Source organism: Notolepis coatsorum (assembly GCF_963971535.1).
Source record: "Notolepis coatsorum genome assembly, chromosome: 15".
In the NCBI taxonomy this organism is placed as follows: domain Eukaryota; kingdom Metazoa; phylum Chordata; class Actinopteri; order Aulopiformes; family Paralepididae; genus Notolepis; species Notolepis coatsorum.
In genome coordinates this window covers 76611073-76634682 of record NC_140179.1, presented here as the reverse complement: position 1 = coordinate 76634682, position 23610 = coordinate 76611073, and the positions used below count along the sequence as shown (strand labels likewise).

The 23610-nt window shown below is 42.7% G+C and overlaps 1 protein-coding gene across 1 annotated transcript; it reads right to left on the bottom strand.

The window, feature by feature from the left end:
• Window positions 1-1235: 1235 nt before the first annotated feature.
• tigarb (TP53 induced glycolysis regulatory phosphatase b) lies at window positions 1236-22549 on the bottom strand. Its single transcript, XM_084330765.1, has 6 exons — window positions 22500-22549; window positions 22144-22181; window positions 10968-11089; window positions 6885-6962; window positions 4935-5045; window positions 1236-4356 (listed from the first exon to the last, which is right to left on the bottom strand). The coding sequence occupies exons 1-6, from the start codon at window positions 22529-22531 to the stop codon at window positions 3913-3915; spliced, it is 825 nt and encodes a 274-aa protein (XP_084186891.1). The 5' UTR covers window positions 22532-22549; the 3' UTR covers window positions 1236-3912.
• Between the last annotated feature and the right edge of the window lie 1061 nt (window positions 22550-23610).

Below are 23610 nucleotides of genomic sequence, written 5' to 3'. Positions count from 1 at the left end.
TGAAGCTGAAAGGCTCAGTAGTTTGCTATGATCACTTCCTCTTGAGAAGCCTGTCTGATTTGTAACAAGGTCAAGCCTTCAGTCCATTCAAAAAGCACCACTGTTTTGGTTTTTGAGGTATTGGAAGCAAAACATGTTAGCATTTTCTTTTTTTAGCATCATGCCAAACATGCAATGGCCAATGTGTTTTTTTGAAGAATATTGCTAAGGATTCAGAATCGATATCAGCAGTGGAAAAAGTTGCATCGTTGCACCCCTACTTAAAATGTGGCAATAAAGGCCTCTCGCACTGAATGTTTGTGTAGTTCTCCTTCTTCCAGTATGGCACTTCTGCCTGTAACCAATCACGGCAACCACTTTCAAAAGAAAATGCCTCATTTATATGCAGCGGACACTGGAAAGGCACAATATTACTATTCTACTGTGACTTGTTTACAAGATCCAGTAATAAGACACCAACTTATTATGTTTTTGTTTTCACTCTGTGCCTGTTTACAGGAAATCAAACCCTGGTTCACTTCAAATTTCCTCAAACTAAACAGTGATAAACAGTGATAAAACAGAGGTAGTCCTCATTGGCTCCAAGTCCACACTCACCAAGCACCCCAGTTTCACTCTCACCATAGACAACTCCTTGGTTTCCCCTTCCCCCCAGGTCAAGAGTCTGGGTGTCGTCCTCGACAGCACCCCATCATTCCATTACCACATCAACAACACCATCCGATCCGCCTACTTCCACCTTCGCAACATCAACCGCCTTTGCCCTTCACTCACTCCCAACAGCGCCGCAATCCTGGTCCACTCCCTCGTCACTTCCCGCTTGGATTATTGCAACTTCCTTCTCTTTGGTCTCCCCCACAAACTCCTCCATAAGCTCCAACTGGTCCAGAACGCTGCTGCCCGTATAATAACCAGAACCCCTGTCATCAGTCACATCACCCCCGTCCTACGCCAACTACACTGGCTTCCCATCAAACACTGCATAGATTACAAAATCCTCCTCCATACATTCAAGGCCATCCACAACCTCGCCCCTCCATACCTGTCCGACCTCCTCCACATCAACATTCCCACCCGGTCCCTCAGGTCTGCCTCCTCCATCAACCTGACCGTCCCCCCAGCCCGTCTGTCCACCATGGGGTCAAGAGCCTTCAGCTGCTCTGCCCCCCGCCTCTGGAACTCCCTCCCCCCCGACATCAGGAACATTGACTCCATCATTCCATTTAAAACCCACCTCAAAACCCACCTGTTTAGGCAGGCGTATGTCTGATTTTATTTTTTAAATGGATTGTGATTGTTAATGAACTGTTTTTAAATTGTTGTACGGCGCCCTTGAGTGTCTTGAAAGGCGCCTTATAAATAAAATGCATTATTATTATATATTTTTCATATATAAAACACATGGCAACCGTTGTCTCTTCCATTGCCATGTGTAAAACAATGGTTACTATGTTACAGGCAGCCATGCTGGAAGAAGGAGAACTACACGAACATTCTGTGCAAGGCCTCTATACTCTATAGACCCGTTCGCTGTTTACAAACATACCATGTTCGAGCCAATCAGCAATACCAACTGAGTCACGTGACTAAGTTGCCTCGGACCTGCTGCACCAAAGGAAGTACCATGGGGCTCTATGGAGAAACCATGGCACTCCCCTGACGAAAACGGTTGGATGTCATTTAGCCAAATCAGCATGGCTGTGAGTGTGAGTCTTTCACCTTTTACATAATAGCTTTGGCATGGATTGATTGTTTAGATCGCTAGCATGGCTAACAAATGCAAATATATTGTAGTCTGCCCCATGGTTCCGACCAGGATTACGTTCCTTTCGGCTTCCGGTCCGCGCACGCATATTTGTCATGCCGTCGTCGAACAAGTCTATTGTGTATGGTAGAGAGTGCAACGATAACTTCACATTCTTCTTCATATCCAAGCAACATTTTCAGCACAACACAAATTCAGGACAACTCTCCTTTGTCACCATGCTGTGTATTATGTGTGATGACAAGTAAAACATGGTCTGTCACAACCTCTAGATCTAAGTTTATAAATAAATGTTATAAATAAGGATTCTGATCAAGTTCAGCTCTATGTTTCTGCCTTTGGTTTGACGTGATGAAAGGAAACAACATTGTAAACTTTGTGCCGAGAAATAAAACAAAAAACACTCAAAAATAAGTGCAGAGCAACTCCTAACAAAATAATAGAAATACAGGAGTCCTTATTTACGGATAAGATAATTAATTCCTCTCAGAATACAGTACATTAAAGCCCCAATAGGGAGGTGTAGTGGTTACGTCATTGCTGTTTCCGGCCGGTCCACCTCGCAAAATTGCAATGTATTTCCCCATTGCCCATTTATAAATCGTCTCATTTAAAACAAATAAAGCATGAACATTTGCCTTTCTGTGCGTATTCAAAAATGCTTAAACAATAATGTTAGTGATAGAAGGGAACAAATTTTGTCTCAAAAATGGAAAGCTTGCCAATGTTCATGAGGCAGAATTATTACAATAGCCGATAATCCATTTTCCCAATGATAAATCCCTATACGGGTGGACCGCGCGGGCAACCAAAGTGACGTCAGACTACACCTCCCTATACGCGTGTGGTGTATATTCACATACATTCTTGGAGAGTTTGATCTGTACAGTACGTGGAATATAAGGTGAGGTGGAATATAAGGCTTTATTAACCCGTTGTACGTCAGAATATAATGTAGATCTGTTTTACTAAAACGCATACAAGCGCTGCCGGCGTAAGCAAACCTTTTACAGCCACAAAATGCGGCAAATCCAATTTTAAAAAACACATATTTACCTGTGTGTTCAAGAGAAAGAGCTCAGTCGATCAACGAGAACACGTGTATTTCTTGTTTTTTGGTGGTGGGACTCACCCGTTTGTTTACATTTGGATCGCTGATTGGGCCTTTAACCCGTTTTAGTTTTTGAATAATGATCTACTGTAAAAACTAGCAGAGACTTTTACCCCGTGTGTGGCATTGTTGTGCGTGCTTAACCCTTTCACTGCCACACTACCAAAAACGGTTAACCCTTTCACTGTGACAATACACAGAAGGTTAAAACCCTTTCACTGCCACACGACCGTCGGCGACCGTCGGCTGTGTGATAGTAAAGGGTTAACCTTCTGTCGTGTGGCAGTGAAAGGGTTAAGAGTTCACTTACTCCACCAGGTAGATCTGTGAAGCGTTGCCTTCTGTTCCCTTCAGTGTTCACAACCAAAATCAGTCTTCAATCCAACACTGCAACTCAAAAAGAAAAAGGTGCACGAATTCCGATCATTTGAAACGGGGACTGCGTAGACGACGTAACCATAGGAACCATGATGTGGTGGAGTCCGTCGACACAGACCTCCCTCATAACAGACCGTGCTGATCCTACACAACTGTGTGCGCTTGAATCAACACGGCGTCCAAACGATCAGAAATCCAGGGTTCCCAGACATAGCAAAATGAAATTCAAGGACTTGCAAAAACTTTTCCAAGCACTATTTTTTCATTTTAAAAAGGGAATTTAAAAGGATCCAATTGACTTTTAAATGCAGTTATTATTTTTTTTTATTGGAAAAAAATCGGATCCAATATTTATGGCTTAAAACCAATTTCCGACAATGAATTAGATGAAAAAAAAATTATTTCTTGATTCAGAACAATTTGACCATGGATGAACAAAACATTCAATGTGAATGGTTGATTTGAATTTCAAGGACTTTTTAAGTAAAATGGGCCGTTTAAGGAATTCCAGGCCTTGACTTTTTTTTGTTAAAAAGAATCAAGCACTTTATAAGCACTTCAAGGACCTTGTGCTAACCCTGAAAATCCAACCGACTGCACCTTTAAACGCATCCACCGCAACCTCGTCTTTCCCCCTCTCTTTCTCTCACCTGATGCACTATTCTGCATCTTTGAGGTTCGCCAGGTGGTCTTTCCTGTTGGTGAAGACGCACCGGACGGAGGAGAGGACCGGGGGGCCGGACTCCGCTGCCCGGCTCAGCGTGACGAGGAAGCGGCTGATGCCGGTGTTGGGACAGGGCGAGAACAGGTGGGACAGCTTCACCCCGCGGGGCAGAGAACACTCCAGGTCCTCCACGAAATGTCTGACGGCCACGCGGATGTAGGCCCCGTGACTCACCACCAGCGCGTGCACCGAGACGCCCTGGAGGCCGTCGTCGGCGCAGCGGGCGGAGGCCGGGGGAATGGTGGCGGCGGCGGCATCTAAGCCGCCGGCGACCGTGTCTGTCCCTGTGGCGCTGGCGCTCTGCTGGCCCGGCCAGCCGTGGTCATCCACCATCCGCTGGAAGAGGACCTTGAGGAACTTCTCAAAACGCATCTTCACCTGGGGGGGGGGGGGGGGGGGGGGATGACAGAGACGGAAACAGAACACACAGATCATGAGAAAAGAATAGCCTGTGATTTCAACATGCAATATCCCAGTGAGGCCACTAGATGGCAGTGTTGTACATACAATACTGCCTTGACCTTGAGTTTCCAAGATGCTGGTTTCAACTTTCCTACCTTTAGTAAGAATGACTTTAGTAAGAATGAACTTACACTTATTAGCCCTATATCTCCAAGTCAGATTCAGATTCAGATTACTTTATTCGCCATTTCATACATGTACAAAAAGGAACGTGTTTTGGCATTACAGTGCATACTTTTTTTTCACAATTAAGAACAATACAACAGTAAATAAATAATTTTAAGTAAAGTGCAAGTCATTGACGATATTAAAGGGTAGAGTCCTTTCTCAGCAGCTCAAGCCACGCTGTGCTTCTCACACTGGATACCCAGCTCCTGCTAGTTGGCCACAAAACTAAGTTAATGGGGCCACAGCCAAAACATACTCAAAATAAACTCAAAACAAACTTTGTTTCAGTGACATTCCCCTTTAAAAAAAACCTGCATTCGAGTCACCTGGTCCAAGGTTTCTCCTCCTGGAGGGGTGTAGTCGCGACACGACATTCCGGCGGCGTTGGCCATGTTCTTCAGGTCCTCCTTGGGCCGTCCTTCAGCGATGCCAAAGCCCTGCGTGATGATTCAGCAGCCACGATTAACCCTTTCACTGCGACAACACACAGAAGGTTAACCCTTTCACTGCCACACTACAGAAGGTTACCGTCGGTAGTGTGGATAGTAAAGGGTTAACCTTCTGTAGTGTGGCAGTGAAACATTCACAACTTTGGACCCCTAGTCCTAATTTCCTACTCGTCGATAATGTTGTCGAAGGGCAGAGTCCTTTTATCAGCACATACTGGATACCCAGCTCCTCCTTAGTTAGCCACAAAACTAATGTAAAGTTAATGGGGCCACTGTCAAAACGTCCTTTGGATGAGACGCTAAACCGAGGTCCAGACTGAATATCGGTCGTTAAAGAACCCAGGACGCCTATCGCAAAGAGCAGGGGGTTCCCCGACGTTCCTGGCCAAATGCCCAATCAGGTCTCCGACATCAAGGCCACCTAATCATCCCTTCCGCTTAATTGGCTGATATCAATCCCTGTCTCCTGAGCCGTTCAGCCAGTGTGTAGTGTGACGTGTGCCTGGTGCCAGTGTAGGGTAGTCAGTGTGTAGTGTGATGTGTGTCTGGTGCCAGTGTATGGTAGTCAGTGTGTAGTGTGATGTGTGTCTGGTGCCAGTGTATGGTAGTCAGTGTGTAGTGTGATGTGTGCCTGGTGCCAGTGTATGGTAGTCAGTGTGTAGTGTGCCTGGTGCCAGTGTATGGTAGTCAGTGTGTAGTGTGATGTGTGCCTGGTGCCAGTGTATGGTAGTCAGTGTGTAGTGTGATGTGTGCCTGGTGCCAGTGTAATGGCAGCCATTGAGCCTGCATAGCCCAAGGTTGGGTGCTACCAGTGGTGGTGAAGGAGGAAATTTCCACCCTACATTGTGGGGAACGCTTTGAGTGTCTAGAATTGGATTGTGCCGAGAAAGGAGTCCACAACATTGTTGGTACAGTAAGTAGGAAATAGGGCTTAGGGGTCCAGAATTATGAAATTACACTTCAAAGATCGAGGACACCAGGGTTGGGGATCAATTAGCCCCTTTCGTGACTGTGATGTATGGCCGTCTCGGTGATGTTTACACATTTATACAAATTATTTAAAATGTTTATTAGCAACGCCGAGTTTCAAACCATTGCGATTAGATGGTGTCCAAGAAACAACAACGTGCAACTGCGAGTACCTTTGAAATTTCTCTGCGATACTTGTATAACGAACGTTTCGCGTCGGACCAGTTCTTCAGAGTTAAAATAAGGTGGTTTCCTATGGGGGAGCAAAGGACTGTGGATTCACTCGGCCAAACCTTGTTGGCGTGCATCACAGTCACGAAAGGGGCTAGGGATCAATTCACTTTCAAATTCAACCAATTCAAAAAGTTAAACAGAAGTCGCTGTTGAATTGCTGATGACAGAACTTCCATTCTCGTTTACTCAGTAAGGTTGGATGATTGGAAGATTTTCAGTATTTGAAAGAAAATCAACTTTCTGAATTGACAGACTTGAAAATATAAAATCCCAACCCAACCATAACACCTTACATGTAGTACAGTATATGAGGCTGTAACATAGGGCTGGGAAATTATTCACATTTTATTTAAACATTTTACGATTTGGGCTTCTAACGATTATGAAAACAAGATAATCGACTTCATTGTCATTATTTCTGAGCCAGGTCATGTTTTTGTTTTTCAGTCTAATTATATTTTGATCTTGTTTTTTTTTTTTTTAGATAAATGCATGTTTCCAATGAGTTCCAATGAGTAATCTTGTTAAATAATCGTGATCTCAATATTGACCAAAATAATCATGATTATGATTTTTGCCATAATTGAGCATTTTACTTTAGCTCTTAATGTTATGAGAACGTACCCTCTCTCTGAGTAACGAGTCCAACACCATCTCCATGCCAGAGCAGTGAGCGTTATTTCTCAGTATTATTTCAGCTGTCTGGAAAGAAAATTAAATGACAACAACTGGGAATGACTTTCTCTTCCCCTCAATGATTAGTCAGGGGGAAACACGACCAAGTAATCAATACACTCCTCTCAACACCAAGTCCAAGGCCAGGGAATGTAAATAAGTCATCGTACAGTTTATTATTTCATATCTTGGATATTAATATCCTGTTTTCCACAGTATTTCCACAATGACAAGTACACAATACAAAAAAAGAATGGTATTCTTCCATGAATTAAAGCCTAAATAAAACCTGACAGGAAGTCTACAGTAACACGCTAAATACATTAATACAGAAGAATCAAGCTGGACTAAAAGGAATCTGTAAGAAATTCTTTCAGTCAAGTGTGCCTGATGAATTTTCAGGTCACACAATATTGACATAAATAAGTAATGTATTGCATGTCTATATCATTCTGAATGAGCAAGTCTCCCATTATAAATATCTGAGAATCTGTAGAAGGAGTGACAGATGTGTCCCTCAAGTTTTCAACAGTGACACAAATGTTGCATTTTATATTGCGCTTTTATCCAAAGTGCTTTAAAAAATGTGTTCCTCACATTCACTCACATTTTCACACACCGATGGCGGAGGCAATGATGCAAGGTGCCAACCTGCTCATCGGGAGCATTTAGGGGTTAAGTGTCTTGCTTGAGGACACTTTGACACTTTGCCCGGGAGGCTGCTATTCGAAACTGGCCCCTGGTAAATGTCCAACCCCTGAGACAGAATCGACGACAAGTTCACTCTGATGCGGCATGAGAGTGAACTTGTCGTCGATTCTGTCTCAGTCAGTTCCAAGATGGTTGCCCTAAAAGAAGTCTTTGGAAAATATTGGGGAATGAGACCCATTGAGTTTAAAATGTCAATATGTCAGTGATGCCCCAACGCGTGGGGAAGATGTCTTAAGTGGCTCAAACGATCACAGCTGGGGTGCCGGCATTGAGGAATCTCACCGCTCAGAAACATGAACGCGCGTTCCCGTCTAGGTCATTTGCATACAAAACAACGCCTCCAGAGCTCCTTAAAAGGCCGTGTGCAAATGAGTTTAGACACACCTGTCCAGCTCATTAAATGCAACTGATGCGATGCAGCTGTGTGAAAATGGTGGCGGAAGTGCTTTGCGACCGATCAAAATGAGATTAGATTAATGTATTGTCATCATATATACAGAATACAGGCTACTACTCGTGACCACCTGCCGCCGCAGCGCGCGCACCCCCCCCCCCCACACACACGCTCACAGTACTGTATAGTCTACGTGTAATGAATGAACGCAGTAGGCTTATATTATTCTTTTTTTTTTATCCACTTTTTCTCCTTATTTTTCTATTTTCTCCCATCCCAATTTTTCATATTGCCAATTCTCCCCTCCCCTGTTTTTTGGAACGTTGCTAGACTATGCCTCCCACTGGTCACTCATAGTGAGGATAGAAGCCTTGCATCACGTGTCCCCTCCGGTACACGAGGAGGCAGCCTGTCGCATCTTTTCACCAGACAGAGCGGACTCTCAGTGGCGAGGAGTAACGCGTGGGAAGCTCACGCTGCCCCCGATACTTCCTGTCTCTGCTGTACAGGCGCACCAACCGACCTGTAGGAGTCGCTGTCCACAACGTCCAAACCCCACCCATCGACTTTCCACCCGCTACCTCTGCCAATTGAGATAGTATGACGACTGGCCCAAGCCGGAGGCAACGCTGACTCGGGGAGTCGAGACCGGAGTCTCTCGCATTGGTGACGAGCGCAATCTCCGCTACGCCACCCAGCCGCCCACAGGCTTATATTATTCTAATGACTTGTTTTATTAGGAGATCTCAGATAGTGCGCTGCATAGTACAGTCCACCAGTCCGCTGCCAGACTCTGGCGGCCTTAATGTGTACTGTACTTACTGTACGTATAGGGCAGAGCATATACAGTATATAGTATCTACTAAATCCTAATTAAACAAGTCATTAGAATAATATAAGCCTACTGTTCATTCATTAGACACGTAGGCTACATAGTGTATTCCAATATCTGTTCTATTGATTAATGATATATTTGAAAGAATGCAGGTTAGAGCTAGGGCTGTACCGAATGTCATTTTTTAACATTCAAAGCTTCGATTGAAGTATTCGAACAAAGCTTCAAATGTCTTTTTTTTTTAACTGAATCCTCAATTTGAATAAAGTGATTAAATTAGTCTTTTTCTTTTATTAAATCAACTTTCTTTAATGAATATAACTCATCAGTTTCGTCAACATAAATAATCCAATAAGGGCACGGTTGGTATGAAAGTGATGGTGACGTCTTATAGTATAATATTATAATATTAGTGTAGCCTAATCTTTAACTGCAACTGTGAAGAAAACCCCCATTGGTTTAAACAGGTTGAATAGACACACACTTTTTTTTTAATAAAAAATAAATATTTTTTTTAATAAAAAATAAAAAATTCAAATGTTGATTTAGAATTCGAATGTCAACATTATGATCGAAGCTTCGAAGCATTCGGTACAGCCCTAGTTATAGCTATATAAAACAAATGTCTGTCCCATTGTACAAATCATATATTGCATGTTGGCTATAACCTGCATTCTTTCAAATGTATAATTAATCAATAAAACAGATATCTAACAAATAAGAAATACAAATGCCACAGAAGGCATTAAATAATGATTATTTTCAATCATTTCACAATAATTGCATAATTGTGTCTGAATATCTTAGTAATTAAAGTAATTATACATTTGTCCAAAATAGCTGGTTCAGATATGGTTAATCCAGCTGCCCTGTGATCAGATGAATCCATATCCATATTATTTATTTTTCCGACATCAAATGGGTAATTTTGTATCGTACAAATATTGTCATATTTATTGAAATTATGATTAATTAATTCATTCCAAGGAGGCCTTGGTCTCTGGTCTGCATCCCCTTAACAATTGTGTGTATTGAGCTGTACTGTATTGTACCCATTCTGCAATCTGTTAATACAATTTTCAATCAATCAATCAATCAATCAATCAATCAATCAATCATAAGTGTACTCCTCAGCACTCTTAAATCCTGCTCTCAGCCACGGCCGAATCCAATCTCATGGAAGTTTGGGGAATCTCTCTACCAGCCCTAATATGTCGCAAATCAGCCTGAGATAAAATGTCTTGTCGTAAATCCATTCGGGAATGAGACCCATTGTTCTTCAGAAGATTTTTATTTTTATTTTAATGGATCTTTGTTACATTTTGCGTACATACTGGTTACTTTTTTTGAACGAGGGTAAGCTAGGCTAACGATTTGGCATTTTTTTTAATCAAATTGAGAAAATATTTGATTTAGAATATTGAAATTGACATTCTTGATATTTAAGCAGTTTGTTGTTATTGCACAAGTCAGTTTATCTAATGACATGAATGACGTGCGTTGAGTTTTCAGTGAGGACATGGCCTCCTCCTATTCATTTTCCCGCCTGGCTTCCCTCTTCCTATATTTCAACCTCTTCTTTGGAACATTCATTACAATAGGTCTGTGCCTTCTATCCAATTATATTTCTTGTCTTGCATGTACGCTGTCCTTCCACTGCTAGAATGTGTTTTTTCCCAGCTTGTCACCACCAAAAATAACCTTAAAACCCGTGGGGCCTGGGGGTCCTGGGGTGGTGGGGGAAGTCTTTTGTGGTGTCTGTAGTAATATAATAAAATTTTCTATTTAGATTTTTGCGTCTGTATTTATTATTTTTGTTATTCTATTGTCATTATTGTTATTGTTAGTATTATTATTGTCCTGTGAAGTCATGTCTATTATTATTTTTATTGTATTGTGTGTTATCATGTTTTGTTTTATATTTCATGTAAAAGAAAGAAAGAAAATAAAACAATTTGATAAAAAAAATATATAAATAAACATGTGGGGGAACACTGGAAAAAATTACTAAAAAATCCTAATCAGATCTCAACCACATAGATTAGGAAATTAGTACATTATTTTGTATGGGTGCAAGTTTATCCCATATTACCTGGTGGGCCCGTTGCAGGTTACTGACGAACACATTATGGAACCTGAGGTCTGTGAGGTATTGTCCCACTGTGTCGGCCTGCTGGAGGCCTGGCTCTGAGAGAGGAGTGTCCACCCCCTGGCCTTACAGCATAAGAGAAGGTCAAGGTCAAGGTCAACTTCATTTATATAGCACATTTAAAACCAACCGAAGTGCTTTACAATATAAAAACAGAGAAATACTAAAAATACAAAATACAGTATTCACTCAATCAAAAGCTACAATTAAAACAATCACGACACGACCGGGGATGTATGGCTTACCAAGCCTCAAAACGCCAATGAAAACAGGTGAGTCTTTAGCTGAGCTTTAAAAATCTCTAGGAAGACTGTTCCACAACTTAGGGGCAGCCACCGCAAAAGCTCGGTCACCTTTTGTTTTTAGCCTAGACCGTGGGACATCTAAAAGCCACAATGGAGCATTTATCTGTAATGCTGTCAAACCTCTTGGGAAAAGAGCCCCTCTTGGTATTACACTTTGTTTACATTTTTGTTTTTGGTATGATGTGTGGGTTGGTGTTCAGTGGGAATAGGGCATGGGTTGCTATTACATGGCCACACCTCAGGCTATAACTATAATACCGTATATGTATGATACCCATATAACTCTGTATAATAGCACAATAATGCTGTAGATACCATATATATATTTTTTTTATATATTCATATTTACCGTATATATATATTTATCCACATCAGTCTGAATACCTGCATATAATCATTTTCATATACTTGTATATACTATATCTGTACTGTATATATCCTTACCTACTCTTACTAATTATACTGCTGGCCAGTATGACTTAATACCATAGAGTTTTTTTATACCTGTATCACTGTACACAATACTATAACACTGTACATACATCCGATTGTCATTATTACTCTTTTCGTTGGACTGTACTTGTGCCGTATAATGACAATACATTTGAATCTAATATAATCAAATCTATTTATACTATAATATAATGTATATATATGGCTATGTTTCTATATAGCTATATATAGCTGAGTTACTATAGAGTGAGTTTCTCCAGACCTCTCTTGGCAGAGCCTGGGGTATGTCCAGCAATAGCAACCCCTCCCCTATCCCCACTCAACTGGTCCACACATCGGTCCAAAACAAAACAAAAAGTAAACCAAGTGCAATACCAAACAGAGCTCTTTTACATAGAAGTTGCTGTTTGACAGCATTAAGCAAATCAAACCAACATAAATGTCAATTTAAAGAGAGCATCACATTACAACCAACACAAGATTGAGCAGAAAATAAAAAGAAAGAAAGAAAGAAAGAAAGAAAGAAAGAAAGAAAGAAAGAAAGAAAGAAAGAAAGAAAGAAAGAAAGAAAGAAAGAAAGAAAGAAAGAAAGAAAGAAAGAAAGAAAGAAAGAAAGAAAGAAAGAAAGAAAGAAAGAAAGAAAGAAAGAAAGAAAGAAAGAAAGAAAGAAAGAAAGAAAGAAAGAAGACTATCACTAGGGATGGGTACCTTTCACATTTGAACCGATACCGGTACCGGTACCTGTGAATCGATACCGGTACCCAACGGTACATTTTTTCGGTACTTTAGTCTCAAGAAATTAAATGTACCTACCTCAGTCGTAAAAAAAAAAATCCAAACTTAAAATAACTACAATTTCGACAGTTTTCGGCTTGTCATTGCTCCGACTGCTTTGTTGTTGAATCAAGTCAAATCCTAGGTAAGCATATATAGGTGAGCTGACTTCACTGTGTTCTTGCAGAGTAATGTAAGTTAGTACTCAATCCATTGTATATTTTGATAATTGTTTGTTGTTAATCAATCAGGCTCTGTGCAACCCCATTGGGTTTGACTTGAGCAGCCTGTGGTAATTAGTCCAATCAGTCAGAGGCAAAGCTTGTTTAAATACATTTGCCTGTGCACACATTTCTCTAAAACCTGAGCTGACTTCACTGTGTTCTTGCTGAGTAATGTAAGTTAGTACTCAATCCATTGTATATTTTGATAATTGTTTGTTGTTAATCAATCAGGCTCTGTGCAACCCCATTGGGTTTGACTTGAGCAGCCTGTGGTAATTAGTCCAATCAGTCAGAGGCAAAGCTTGTTTAAATACATTTGCCTGTGCACACATTTCTCTAAAACCTGAGCTGACTTCACTGTGTTCTTGCTGAGTAATGTAAGTTAGTACTCAATCCATTGTATATTTTGATAATTGTTTGTTGTTAATCAATCAGGCTCTGTGCAACCCCATTGGGTTTGACTTGAGCAGCCTGTGGTAATTAGTCCAATCAGTCAGAGGCAAAGCTTGTTTAAATACATTTGCCTGTGCACACATTTCTCTAAAACCTGAGCTGACTTCACTGTGTTCTTGCTGAGTAATGTAAGTTAGTACTCAATCCATTGTATATTTTGATAATTGTTTGTTGTTAATCAATCAGGCTCTGTGCAACCCCATTGGGTTTGACTTGAGCAGCCTGTGGTAATTAGTCCAATCAGTCAGAGGCAAAGCTTGTTTAAATACATTTGCCTGTGCACACATTTCTCTAAAACCTGAGCTGACTTCACTGTGTTCTTGCTGAGTAATGTAAGTTAGTACTCAATCCATTGTATATTTTGATAATTGTTTGTTGTTAATCAATCAGGCTCTGTGCAACCCCATTGGGTTTGACTTGAGCAGCCTGTGGTAATTAGTCCAATCAGTCAGAGGCAAAGCTTGTTTAAATACATTTGCCTGTGCACACATTTCTCTAAAACCTGAGCTGACTTCACTGTGTTCTTGCTGAGTAATGTAAGTTAGTACTCAATCCATTGTATATTTTGATAATTGTTTGTTCGTAATCAATCAGGCTCTGTGCAACCCCATTGGGTTTGACTTGAGCAGCCTGTGGTAATTAGTCCAATCAGTCAGAGACTAGCCCCCTACAGGTGTGGGACAATATTCAATAGGGATTTAAGTGTAGTCTATCCAAGCGCCAGCAGAGCGCCGGCGACCGACTAAGACAGACAAAGACTTGGAGTTATCCGAGGAGGCAACCGAGTGCACTAGAGTATCTACTGCCCCTCACCTGCCCTCCTCTAGCAGGCCACTCCTTTGTACCTGCATTTTCTGGTCTTGCCTTGTTAGCTTGTCAACTTACTCGACCCACTGGTTTTAGCTCATTAGCTAAACCTTCAATCGGCTTCATACACATAGCCTTTAGCAGCTGATCCATAGTACTTCGTATCTTTATTTGTTCCTGCTCTACCTGGTGTAAGCATGGCTATGTGTTCTGTCTGTCCTGTCTGTCCCACTCTCCTAGAAAGGTTAACTCTGTTAGAGAGTCGTGTCCTTGAACTTGAGTCAGGAAAACAGTCAGCTTTAGACGTCTTGGACACTACAGGCTTTTCTGAGGAGCCTCTAGCGGGGTCTTCTCGTCTGGAGAGTCCCAGACATAGTGCTCAGGACAAGGCCTTTGCGCCCACTACGAAGCGGCAGTGTAACCGCTCGGCCTTGGCCTCAACAGCACCTGCTCCGCAACATGATTTTACACGTGTTGCGGGTTCCGGTCCCAGTACGCAGCCGGTTCCACTGCAACCCCGTCGTTCCGTCCTTGTGATTGGCGACTCCATCACCCGGCATATTTTGCTAGACAAGCCAGCCGAGATCAAATGTTATGGGGGAGCCAGAGCTACCGACATTGAAGCCAACCTGAGATTTCTGGCGAATAGCATAGTCAAGGCAAAAGGTAACCCACGTATCACACCCACTGAAGATAAATTCGACCATATTGTTATACACGTCGGAAATAATGACTGTAGGATGAAAGTCTCTGAGGTCACAAAGATCAACATAGTTAGGCTTTCTGACCTCGCCAGAAAGATGAGTCGGCATCGAGTAATCTTCTCTGGCCCCCTGCCTGTAAACCGGCATGATGATGAGTTCGTGAGTAGGACAGCTTCTCTACACCGATGGCTGGAAAAATACTGTAAAGAACAGGGCTTAGGGTTCGTGGATAATTGGTCCTCTTTCTGGGGGCGCCCTGGCTTGCTGAGAAAGGACGGCGTGCATCCTAACATGCAAGGCGCCTCTCTCTTATCTCGCAATATAGACAAGATTATAGCTTCGGGCTGACAGCCACCCCACAAGCATGCCAGGGTGCAGGCTCTTAGCGAGCCTGCTAGTCATGCTAAACTGATGGACCCTGCCAATCCTTATACCTTTCTTGCTCGGTCCCTCCTCCACCAGGCTCCCCACTCCTCTCTTTCTATCTCTACCCCTAAACCTGTATACCCAATCAAAACTAGAATATCCCGTTACGCTCCGCTTTACCCAGCTCGTCCTTGTGCGATAAACCATGCCAACTTAATTGCGATTAAACCTACCCGCATGGCTGAAAACCGCGCTGCTAAGTATACAGAGAGTGTGAAGGTTGGCCTTATCAACATCCGCTCTCTGCCAACCAAAGCTCTTTTGGTAAATGAACTGATAACAGACCATAGTCTCGACCTATTTGGCCTCACTGAGACATGGCTTAAACCTAATGATTTTCTGCCCTTAAACGAGGCCTCACCCCCTAATTTTAGTAGCTCCCACATCGCACGCACCTCCAAGAAAGGAGGCGGAGTTGCTCTAATTTATGACTCTAAGCACAACTTTACATCCGACGCAAACTGTAAGTTTTCCTCGTTTGAGGTGCTCCTGTTGCATCCCTCTCCACCCAACAGAAAGTGTGGCGGTCTGATTCCTACCTCCACTGCATCCTTTGTAATGGCTGTCCTATACCGCCCCCCAGGCCCTTACACCCTCTTCCTAGATGAATTTTCAACTTTCATCTCTGAGCTTGTTATGCGCTCAGATAACATTTTAATTGTTGGTGATTTTAACATTCATTCCAATAAAACTCTAGATCCCCTAAATAAGGCTTTTACCGACATCATTGACTCTGTCGGTCTCATTCAAATCGTTGACCAACCCACTCACAGTGGTGGGAACACCCTTGACCTAGTCCTAGCCCGCGGTCTCACTGTGTCAAATTTGACCGTCTCCCCCTATGTTCCTGCTCTCTCAGACCACTACCTCATCAAATTTCAAATTGATCTGACTGTTTCTCGCCCAGACAGTGTAGAATCCTACATGAGCCGTCGTATTAACGCCTCAACTGTCCCAATTCTAGTTAACTGCCTACCAGACACCCTCTCTCCCTTCCTCTCTTACTCTGGCCCCCTTGATCTCTTTACAGACAAACTTAATGCCGCCCTTCGTAGCACCCTCGACATTGTCGCTCCCCTTAAACCTAAAATTAAACGTGCTCCGCAAAAACTAACTCCCTGGTTTACGGAGGAAACGCGCTCCTTTAAAAAGGCTTGTCGCAAACTTGAACATAAATGGCGTTCGACCAAACTCGAAGTATTCCGCCTCGCCTGGAATGATAGTTTACGTAACTACAAAAAGGCACTCTCACTTGCCAAAACCTCTTATTTTTCCAGGCTCATAAATGAAAACAAAAACAACTCAAAGTTTCTGTTTGACACAGTTGCAAAACTTACGCAGAAACAACCAAGTGCCCTAAACCATGCGTTCTCGGCTAACGAATTCATGACATTTTTTACCAAGAAAATTGACCTCATTAGAGATGAAATTGTTGCTTTACTCAACAATCAGAGTCCCTCCCAACCTTTGACGGGCATTCCCCCTGACTTTGATTCCAGTCATACGCTATGCTGCCTTGAAAACGTCTCACTTAGTGCCCTCTCTAAACTGGTTGGCGCGGCTAAACCTTCAACCTTTCTGTTTGACCCTCTCCCAGCAACTCTCATCAAAAAACTCTTCCCAACTCTAGGCCCTGCCCTACTCAATATCTTCAACACCTCTTTGTCTACTGGCGTGGTGCCCCTGGCCTTTAAATCAGCCGTCATTAAACCATTACTTAAAAAACCGAACCTCGACCCTCTAATCTTGAAAAATTACAGACCTATCTCCAATCTCCCATTCCTATCCAAAGTATTAGAACGGATCGTCGCAACGCAACTTACTGACCATTTATCAAACAATAATCTTAATGAATCATTTCAATCTGGCTTTAGAGCCTTACACTCCACCGAAACGGCGGTTACCAAAGTCACAAATGACTTACTGCTCTCTCTTGACTCAAACCTCACCTCTGTGCTCTTATTGCTTGATCTCAGTGCAGCCTTTGACACTATCGATCACTCGATTCTTCTAGGTCGGCTTGAGAACCATGTTGGCATTCGGGGTCTCTCACTAGCTTGGTTTAAATCCTATTTAACTGATAGAACACACTGCGTGGTCTATAATGATTTAACATCTGAGACCCTCCCAGTGCAATGTGGTGTCCCACAAGGCTCTGTCCTGGGCCCTTTGCTATTTTCGATTTACATGCTACCCCTCGGCGATATCATACGCAAATTTGGCATAAACTTTCATTTTTACGCTGATGACACCCAATTATATATACCTATTAAGCCAAATGATTCCTCCCAACTACAAAACCTTGAGGCCTGCTTGCTTGCCGTCAAAAAATGGATGTCGCAAAACTTTCTACTCCTTAATGCAGATAAAACTGAGATGTTAATTGTTGGCCCCCCAAACCACAGAGGCCTGTTTCAGGACATCTCCCTCAACTTTGATACCTGTCATGTATCCCAGAGCTCCACCATAAAAAACCTCGGAGTCATTTTTGATTCCTCCCTCTCATTTAATGCACATATAAAAAATGTCACCAAAATTGCATTCTTCCATCTTCGTAATATCGCAAAAATACGCCCCATTTTAACTCTGGCTGATGCTGAAACCCTGATTCATGCTTTTGTCTCATCACGTCTGGACTACTGTAATGCACTTTTTTCAGGCTTACCTAATTCAAGCATCAAAAATCTTCAACTCGTGCAAAATGCGGCTGCACGGATACTAACTAGAACTAGAAAATTTGATCACATCACACCAGTTCTGTCCGCCCTACATTGGCTTCCTATCCAAGCCCGCTCTGACTTTAAAGTGCTACTCCTCACCTACAAAATTTTAAATGGGCTTGCACCGCTCTATCTATCTGATCTCATCTCCCGATACTCGCCCGCTCGTGCTCTGCGCTCACAAAATGCGGGGCTTCTATCGACCCCTAGGGTTAAAAAGAAATCCGCCGGCCACAGAGCCTTTGTCTACCGCGCTCCCTACCTGTGGAACAAATTACCTGCCGTCATCAGGGGCGCCTGCTCTGTCGAAGCTTTTAAATCCCTGCTTAAGACTCATCTTTTCTCTCTCTCCTTCAACCTACCTTGATCTCACCTGGTCGGGGACTGACCTTTAGATTAATCTGTGTAGTTTAGTTATGGTACATGGTACCACTGGGTAGTTTACTATAGGGTAGTTTAGTTAGGGTACAGGGTACTACATGGTACCACAGAGTACTACTTGGTACTGCATGGCATTACAGGGTACTACATGGCTTACATAGCTCTACATGGCACCACAGGGTACTACATGGCACTACAGGGTACTACAGGATACTACGGGGTACTACATGGCACTATGGGGTACTATAGGGTACTACATGGCACTACGGGGTACTACATGGCACTACAGGGTACTACATGTCTGCTCCTTTGCAGCACCACAAACATGGGAACTCTCTAACTCTTCCCCCCCCCCTCTCCCCCCCCCCCCCCCCCTCCCTCCCCCTTCTCTCTGAGTACCCGTCTCCTGGCGCTGACCAAGGTGATGGATGCCTCGGGGTCTTGGCCAAGCTTGTAGTGACTGCTCTACATGCACCTCCGAGGCATTGGATCAGTTATTCACCGCCGTCTGTCCGTGGTCCTGTCAACTGATTAACAGACTGTTAACAGATTAACAGTCAACGCGGTTTCATTGCTGGGTTAAGTACTTCTATTCTATTCACATAATACGCTTACTTCATATATCTACTCCATTCACATATATGCCTACCACTTGTATCTATTGCTATGTCCGCCTACTACAATCTCATGAGCTGTCTAACGCCTGTCCCGTCTCCCTGTCTTCCTATGACTTGCTGTCCTGGAGTGTTGACCGGAGTGTTGGACGTCCCGTGACGAAGGCCGGGAGATTGCGACCCCCTCTGCGTGCCCCCCTGTCTTCGGAGGTCTCGTAGTGGTGACCGGAGTGCCGGATGTCCCGCGATGATGTCGGGAGTTCGCGACCCTCTCTGCGCCACCCCCCTTCCCCCTGTCTCCGGCTGTCCCTGAGCAACGACCGGAGTGTTGAATGTCCCGTGACTAAGACGGGGAGGACGTGACCCTCTTGCGCCGCCCCTGTGCCTCAAATAGATCCGCTATCAACTCTATCTTTAATCTTTCAAAATGTTCAGTTGCTATCGCTATTAGCTCTATCTTTAATTTTTCAAAATGTACAGTTGCTATTGCATGCACTCATCTGTGTCTCACCACACACATGAGTGCATGCTTACCAACTGTCCGTCTGCAACACTACTATCACCGACATCTAAGAAGGGAGATCCCCCCTTGAACGGCCCTTCTAAGGTTTCTCTCCTCCACATTGCCTGTGGAGCTTTTTTTTCCCTATTGTTAGGTTTTAGTGAGTTTTTCCTTACCTTCGCGTGGGGTATGTCTGGGAGTGCTTGCATTCTTTCATTTATTTGCATTCATCTAAAAAATGTTTGGACCCTATGGTGTTCTTGTTCTGTTCTTGACTTATTGTTATGTTGTCTTCTTGACTTGTTTAAAGAAGACCTGTACGGCCCATGGGGACATTAACGTGTGTTGTCGGGCCCTATAAATAAATTTGATTTGATTTGTGTGTGTGAACGTTGACATGAAAAGAAAAAAGTAAAAAAAAGAAAAAAAAAAAATCGGTATCTCACTTGATTCGATACTCGGTAGTACCGACGTGTTTCGATTCGGTACCTCAAAAGTACAGAATTCGGTACCCATCCCTAACTATCACTGATGTATTCATAGTATACTCATAACTGGCTTCAGAACATCCCACTCCACTGACACATGCCTTCTCTATTTGAACGACCACATCAAACAAGAGGTGGACGCGGGCAAATACTGCGGCATGGTCATGCTGGACCTACAAAAGGCCTTCGACACTGTCAATCACTCCATTCTGATTGACAAGCTAAAAGCAATTGGTTTTGATAGTGTGAGCTGGATGCAATCCTACCTGGAGGGGAGAGAACAGATGGTGGAGCCTGGTAAACGGTACCCTATCCCCCCCCCCCCCTCCCAGTGAGCTGTGGTGTTCCACAAGGAAGCATACTAGGACCGCTACTGTTCCTAATTTATGCAAATGACATGTCGTCAGCTTGTGACTGCAACTTGTTCCTGTTCGCGGACGACTCAGCCCTGCTGGTCTCTGACAAGAACAAGTTACAGGCCGATGGCTTCTCAGTTACAGTGGGTGACAATATTGTCACAAGGAAAAATGAAATTACATACCTAGGTTCCATCCTAGAGGCAAATCTTTCCTGTGATAAAATGGCATCCAATGTAATAAAAAAAAGTCAACCAACTAACTAGATTCTTGTACCGGATCTCCTCTCTGGTAAACAAGAATACCCCGAAGACTCTGGCAGGAGCACTCATTCAAGGGTACTACGACTATGCTTGCACCTCATGGTACCAAAGCACCTCAAAGGCGCTAAAAACAAAATTACAAACATCACAAAACAAACTGGTCAGACTACTGCTTGACCTTACTCCTAGAACCCACCTCACCCCTGCCCACTTTGACAACCTAGGATGGCTTAGAGTAGACGAGAGTAGAGAGTACAGCAACTTGCAATGGGCCTGGTCTACAAGATACACTACATGACTAAGGTACCCATGTACATGTCAAAATACTTCCCAAAGGTCAGTGAATACCACGACCACAACACCAGAGGGAGGTCCACAAATCATGTTAAATCCAGATTCGGCTCAAACAAGGGACTAAACACGTTTTCGCAATTATGCCACATCAATGTGGAACGCCCTACCCACAGCTGTAAAGGAATGTGAATCACTACCCACTTTTAAAACCACTCTCAAGGAGCACCTACGCTACGGGAGACTGCAATTCGAAACTGGCCCCTGTAAATGTCCTATACCCAACCCCCTCCAATGTACAGTAAATGTCCTAACCCAGTAATACACCAGACCCTCTTCTTGGGACCAAGTAAGGTTTCGTCGATAATCCAATGTACAGTTACCCCCCCCCCCCCCCCCCCCCCCACCACCTCCCCAATGTACAGTTTCTTCGTCAAATGTATATACTCTAATTTCTTTTTTTTACTATTTAAAAAAAAATCACAAACAGTACTGTATTTAAATGTATAGATGTAGCAATACTGTCTATCTGTATGTCATGTATGTCATATTTATGTTGTGATGAATTGAAAATGTAACCAAGTGGGGACCCTGATGCAGTACTGTCTATCTGTATGTCATATTGGGATCATCCCTATGTTCCCCGGGTCCTATGTTCCCCGGGTTCTATGTTCCCCGCTTTGATTGATTAATAGATTGAAATTTTTATAAATTTTTATTATTTTATTAATTATTAATGTCCGCCTTGTTTCGAACGGTTAAGCTTAGGCCCTCTTTCGAACTGGTTAAGGTTCGAGTTTGGAATCAGGGCTGGTGGTCTAAAATGTTCAATCAATCAATCAATCAAAGCGGGGAACATAGAACCCGGGGAACATAGACATGCTCCTGTCATATTTATGTTCTGATGAATTGAAAATGTAACCAAGTGGGGAGTGGGGACCCTGATGTAAACAAGACGAAAGTCTCTCTCTGGTCTGCAACCCCTTAACAATTGTGTGTATTGAGCTGTACTGTATTGTACCCATTCTGCAATCTGTTAATACAATTTTCAATCAATCAATCAATCACGTGTCATGCAATTCATACCAATAGCCTATATGGAGCAACGTCATAAACACACCTGGACATGTGAAACAATTGTCAGACCCACATTGTTAACCACAGTGTCACACACACTGCATGGTTGACGTACAGTATGCATGCTGGTGGAGGTGAGAGCAGAACGCACACCCTTCAAGCGTTATTATTAATATTATTATTATTATCATTATCATTATCATTATTATTATTATTATTATTATTATTATTATTATTATTATTATTATTATTATTATTATTATTATTATTATTAAACATACCTTGCAGCAACTTGTCTCTGTTGTATTGTGTCTCCCCACTGTGGAAACAAATAGTGTCAGTGCCTGGCATAAAGGACACAATAAAATATGACAACATAATCAATACGGCTTTTATTTTCCCTATGTAAGACTATTGCTTGTTATATAACACAATTCTAAGTATCTAATACTAGAAATACAGAATAGTGCCGGGTCGTCGGCCGTCGCATGATCATGTTATCGCTACAGGTCACACCTGACTCGAGAGCATTGCCCGTTCCAAGAAACGTGACCTTGGGATGTCTGTCACACGAACCTCGAAGATGATACACATTCAGATCTAGAGAGAAAATATAATAAAATTGTCACTGACTTACTGTCGGATAATTGTCAAGCTGAATGTAAACATCTTCTGCTGTGGATTGTGAGGCGCTTCCTGGTTGTCTGATACACACCGCTGTGACGGCGCGTGACGCGTCCTACCACTGACCAATGGTATCGCTGGAAGCCTATTCATTCATTAATTACAGGGAAGAAAAGAAAACTATCACTGTCTGTAAATATGTTCACCATAAATACGTATTCACACCAATCTAATAAATACCTATCATTTTCTAAATTGATTAAATACCATGTCCTCGTTCAATGTAACCAGAGTTATATGTGGCTGTAACGCACACTGTATTATGAGTAGATTTAAAGTTGCCCTCTTGTGGCGACCGAGGAGAACCGAGGCATCACTAAAGTGAAAGAATGATCAAGATCTGGGTCCATAGCCTCTCAGTAGGGTAAGTGGGAATACTGATCTAGAGTCAGCTTCAGTCTGTTAGTTTGAATAAGGTGTCAGTGGTCACTGTCTGATCCCAGATCATCACTCCTACTTTGTTGTGGCTTGTGGGGCCCTAAAGGAAGTGGGGATGGGGATCAGTGATGCAGTGGTCAAATGAAAGAAGGTAAACCATTTCCAAAAATAAATACTACTTCCATGTAATGTGCATCAATCTGATCTACTTACTAGATTTAGCTTAACAATGTGGCTAAACTCTATGTCACAATGAAAAAGCTAGGTTAATGTGTGAGGTGGGTGTGCTTTGAAAGAATCACACACTGGGGTAGATAATCTGGCAGAATGCAGACAAATATGGGTAATGGGTATGGGATTGGGTAACGTTGACTATGATTTAAAAGCATGAACTGTTATGTTTTCAAAGGAGACTCAAAGGGAACTTCTATCCCCAGGCCATCAGGATGCTCAATGAATCACTATGAATCACTAACCACTGGTCTACATTCCTTGCACACACATCCACATGCACACACTCACTTTAACATTCACTTTAGACACTTTAAACACACTACACCATATTTTATCTATTTATTACAAAAAAATTGCACTACATCCACACCTTGCGAGAGTGACCCCCCTGCACAAAAAAGACAAATTAGACCCAGGCAACTACCGCCCTGTTTCTATTCTTACCTCCATCT

Bases quoted from the DNA above. Each gene is read 5' to 3' on its own strand.
- tigarb (XM_084330765.1), bottom strand. From the start codon at position 22,531: ATGTTTACATTCAGCTTGACAATTATCCGACA. The intron at 11,090-22,143 runs GTATGTTTAATA...TTATGCTGTAAG, and splicing joins CAGAGACAAGTTGCTGCAAG to GCCAGGGGGTGGACACTCCT. The intron at 4,357-4,934 runs GTGACTCGAATG...CCCCCCCCCCAG, and splicing joins GAGGAGAAACCTTGGACCAG to GTGAAGATGCGTTTTGAGAA.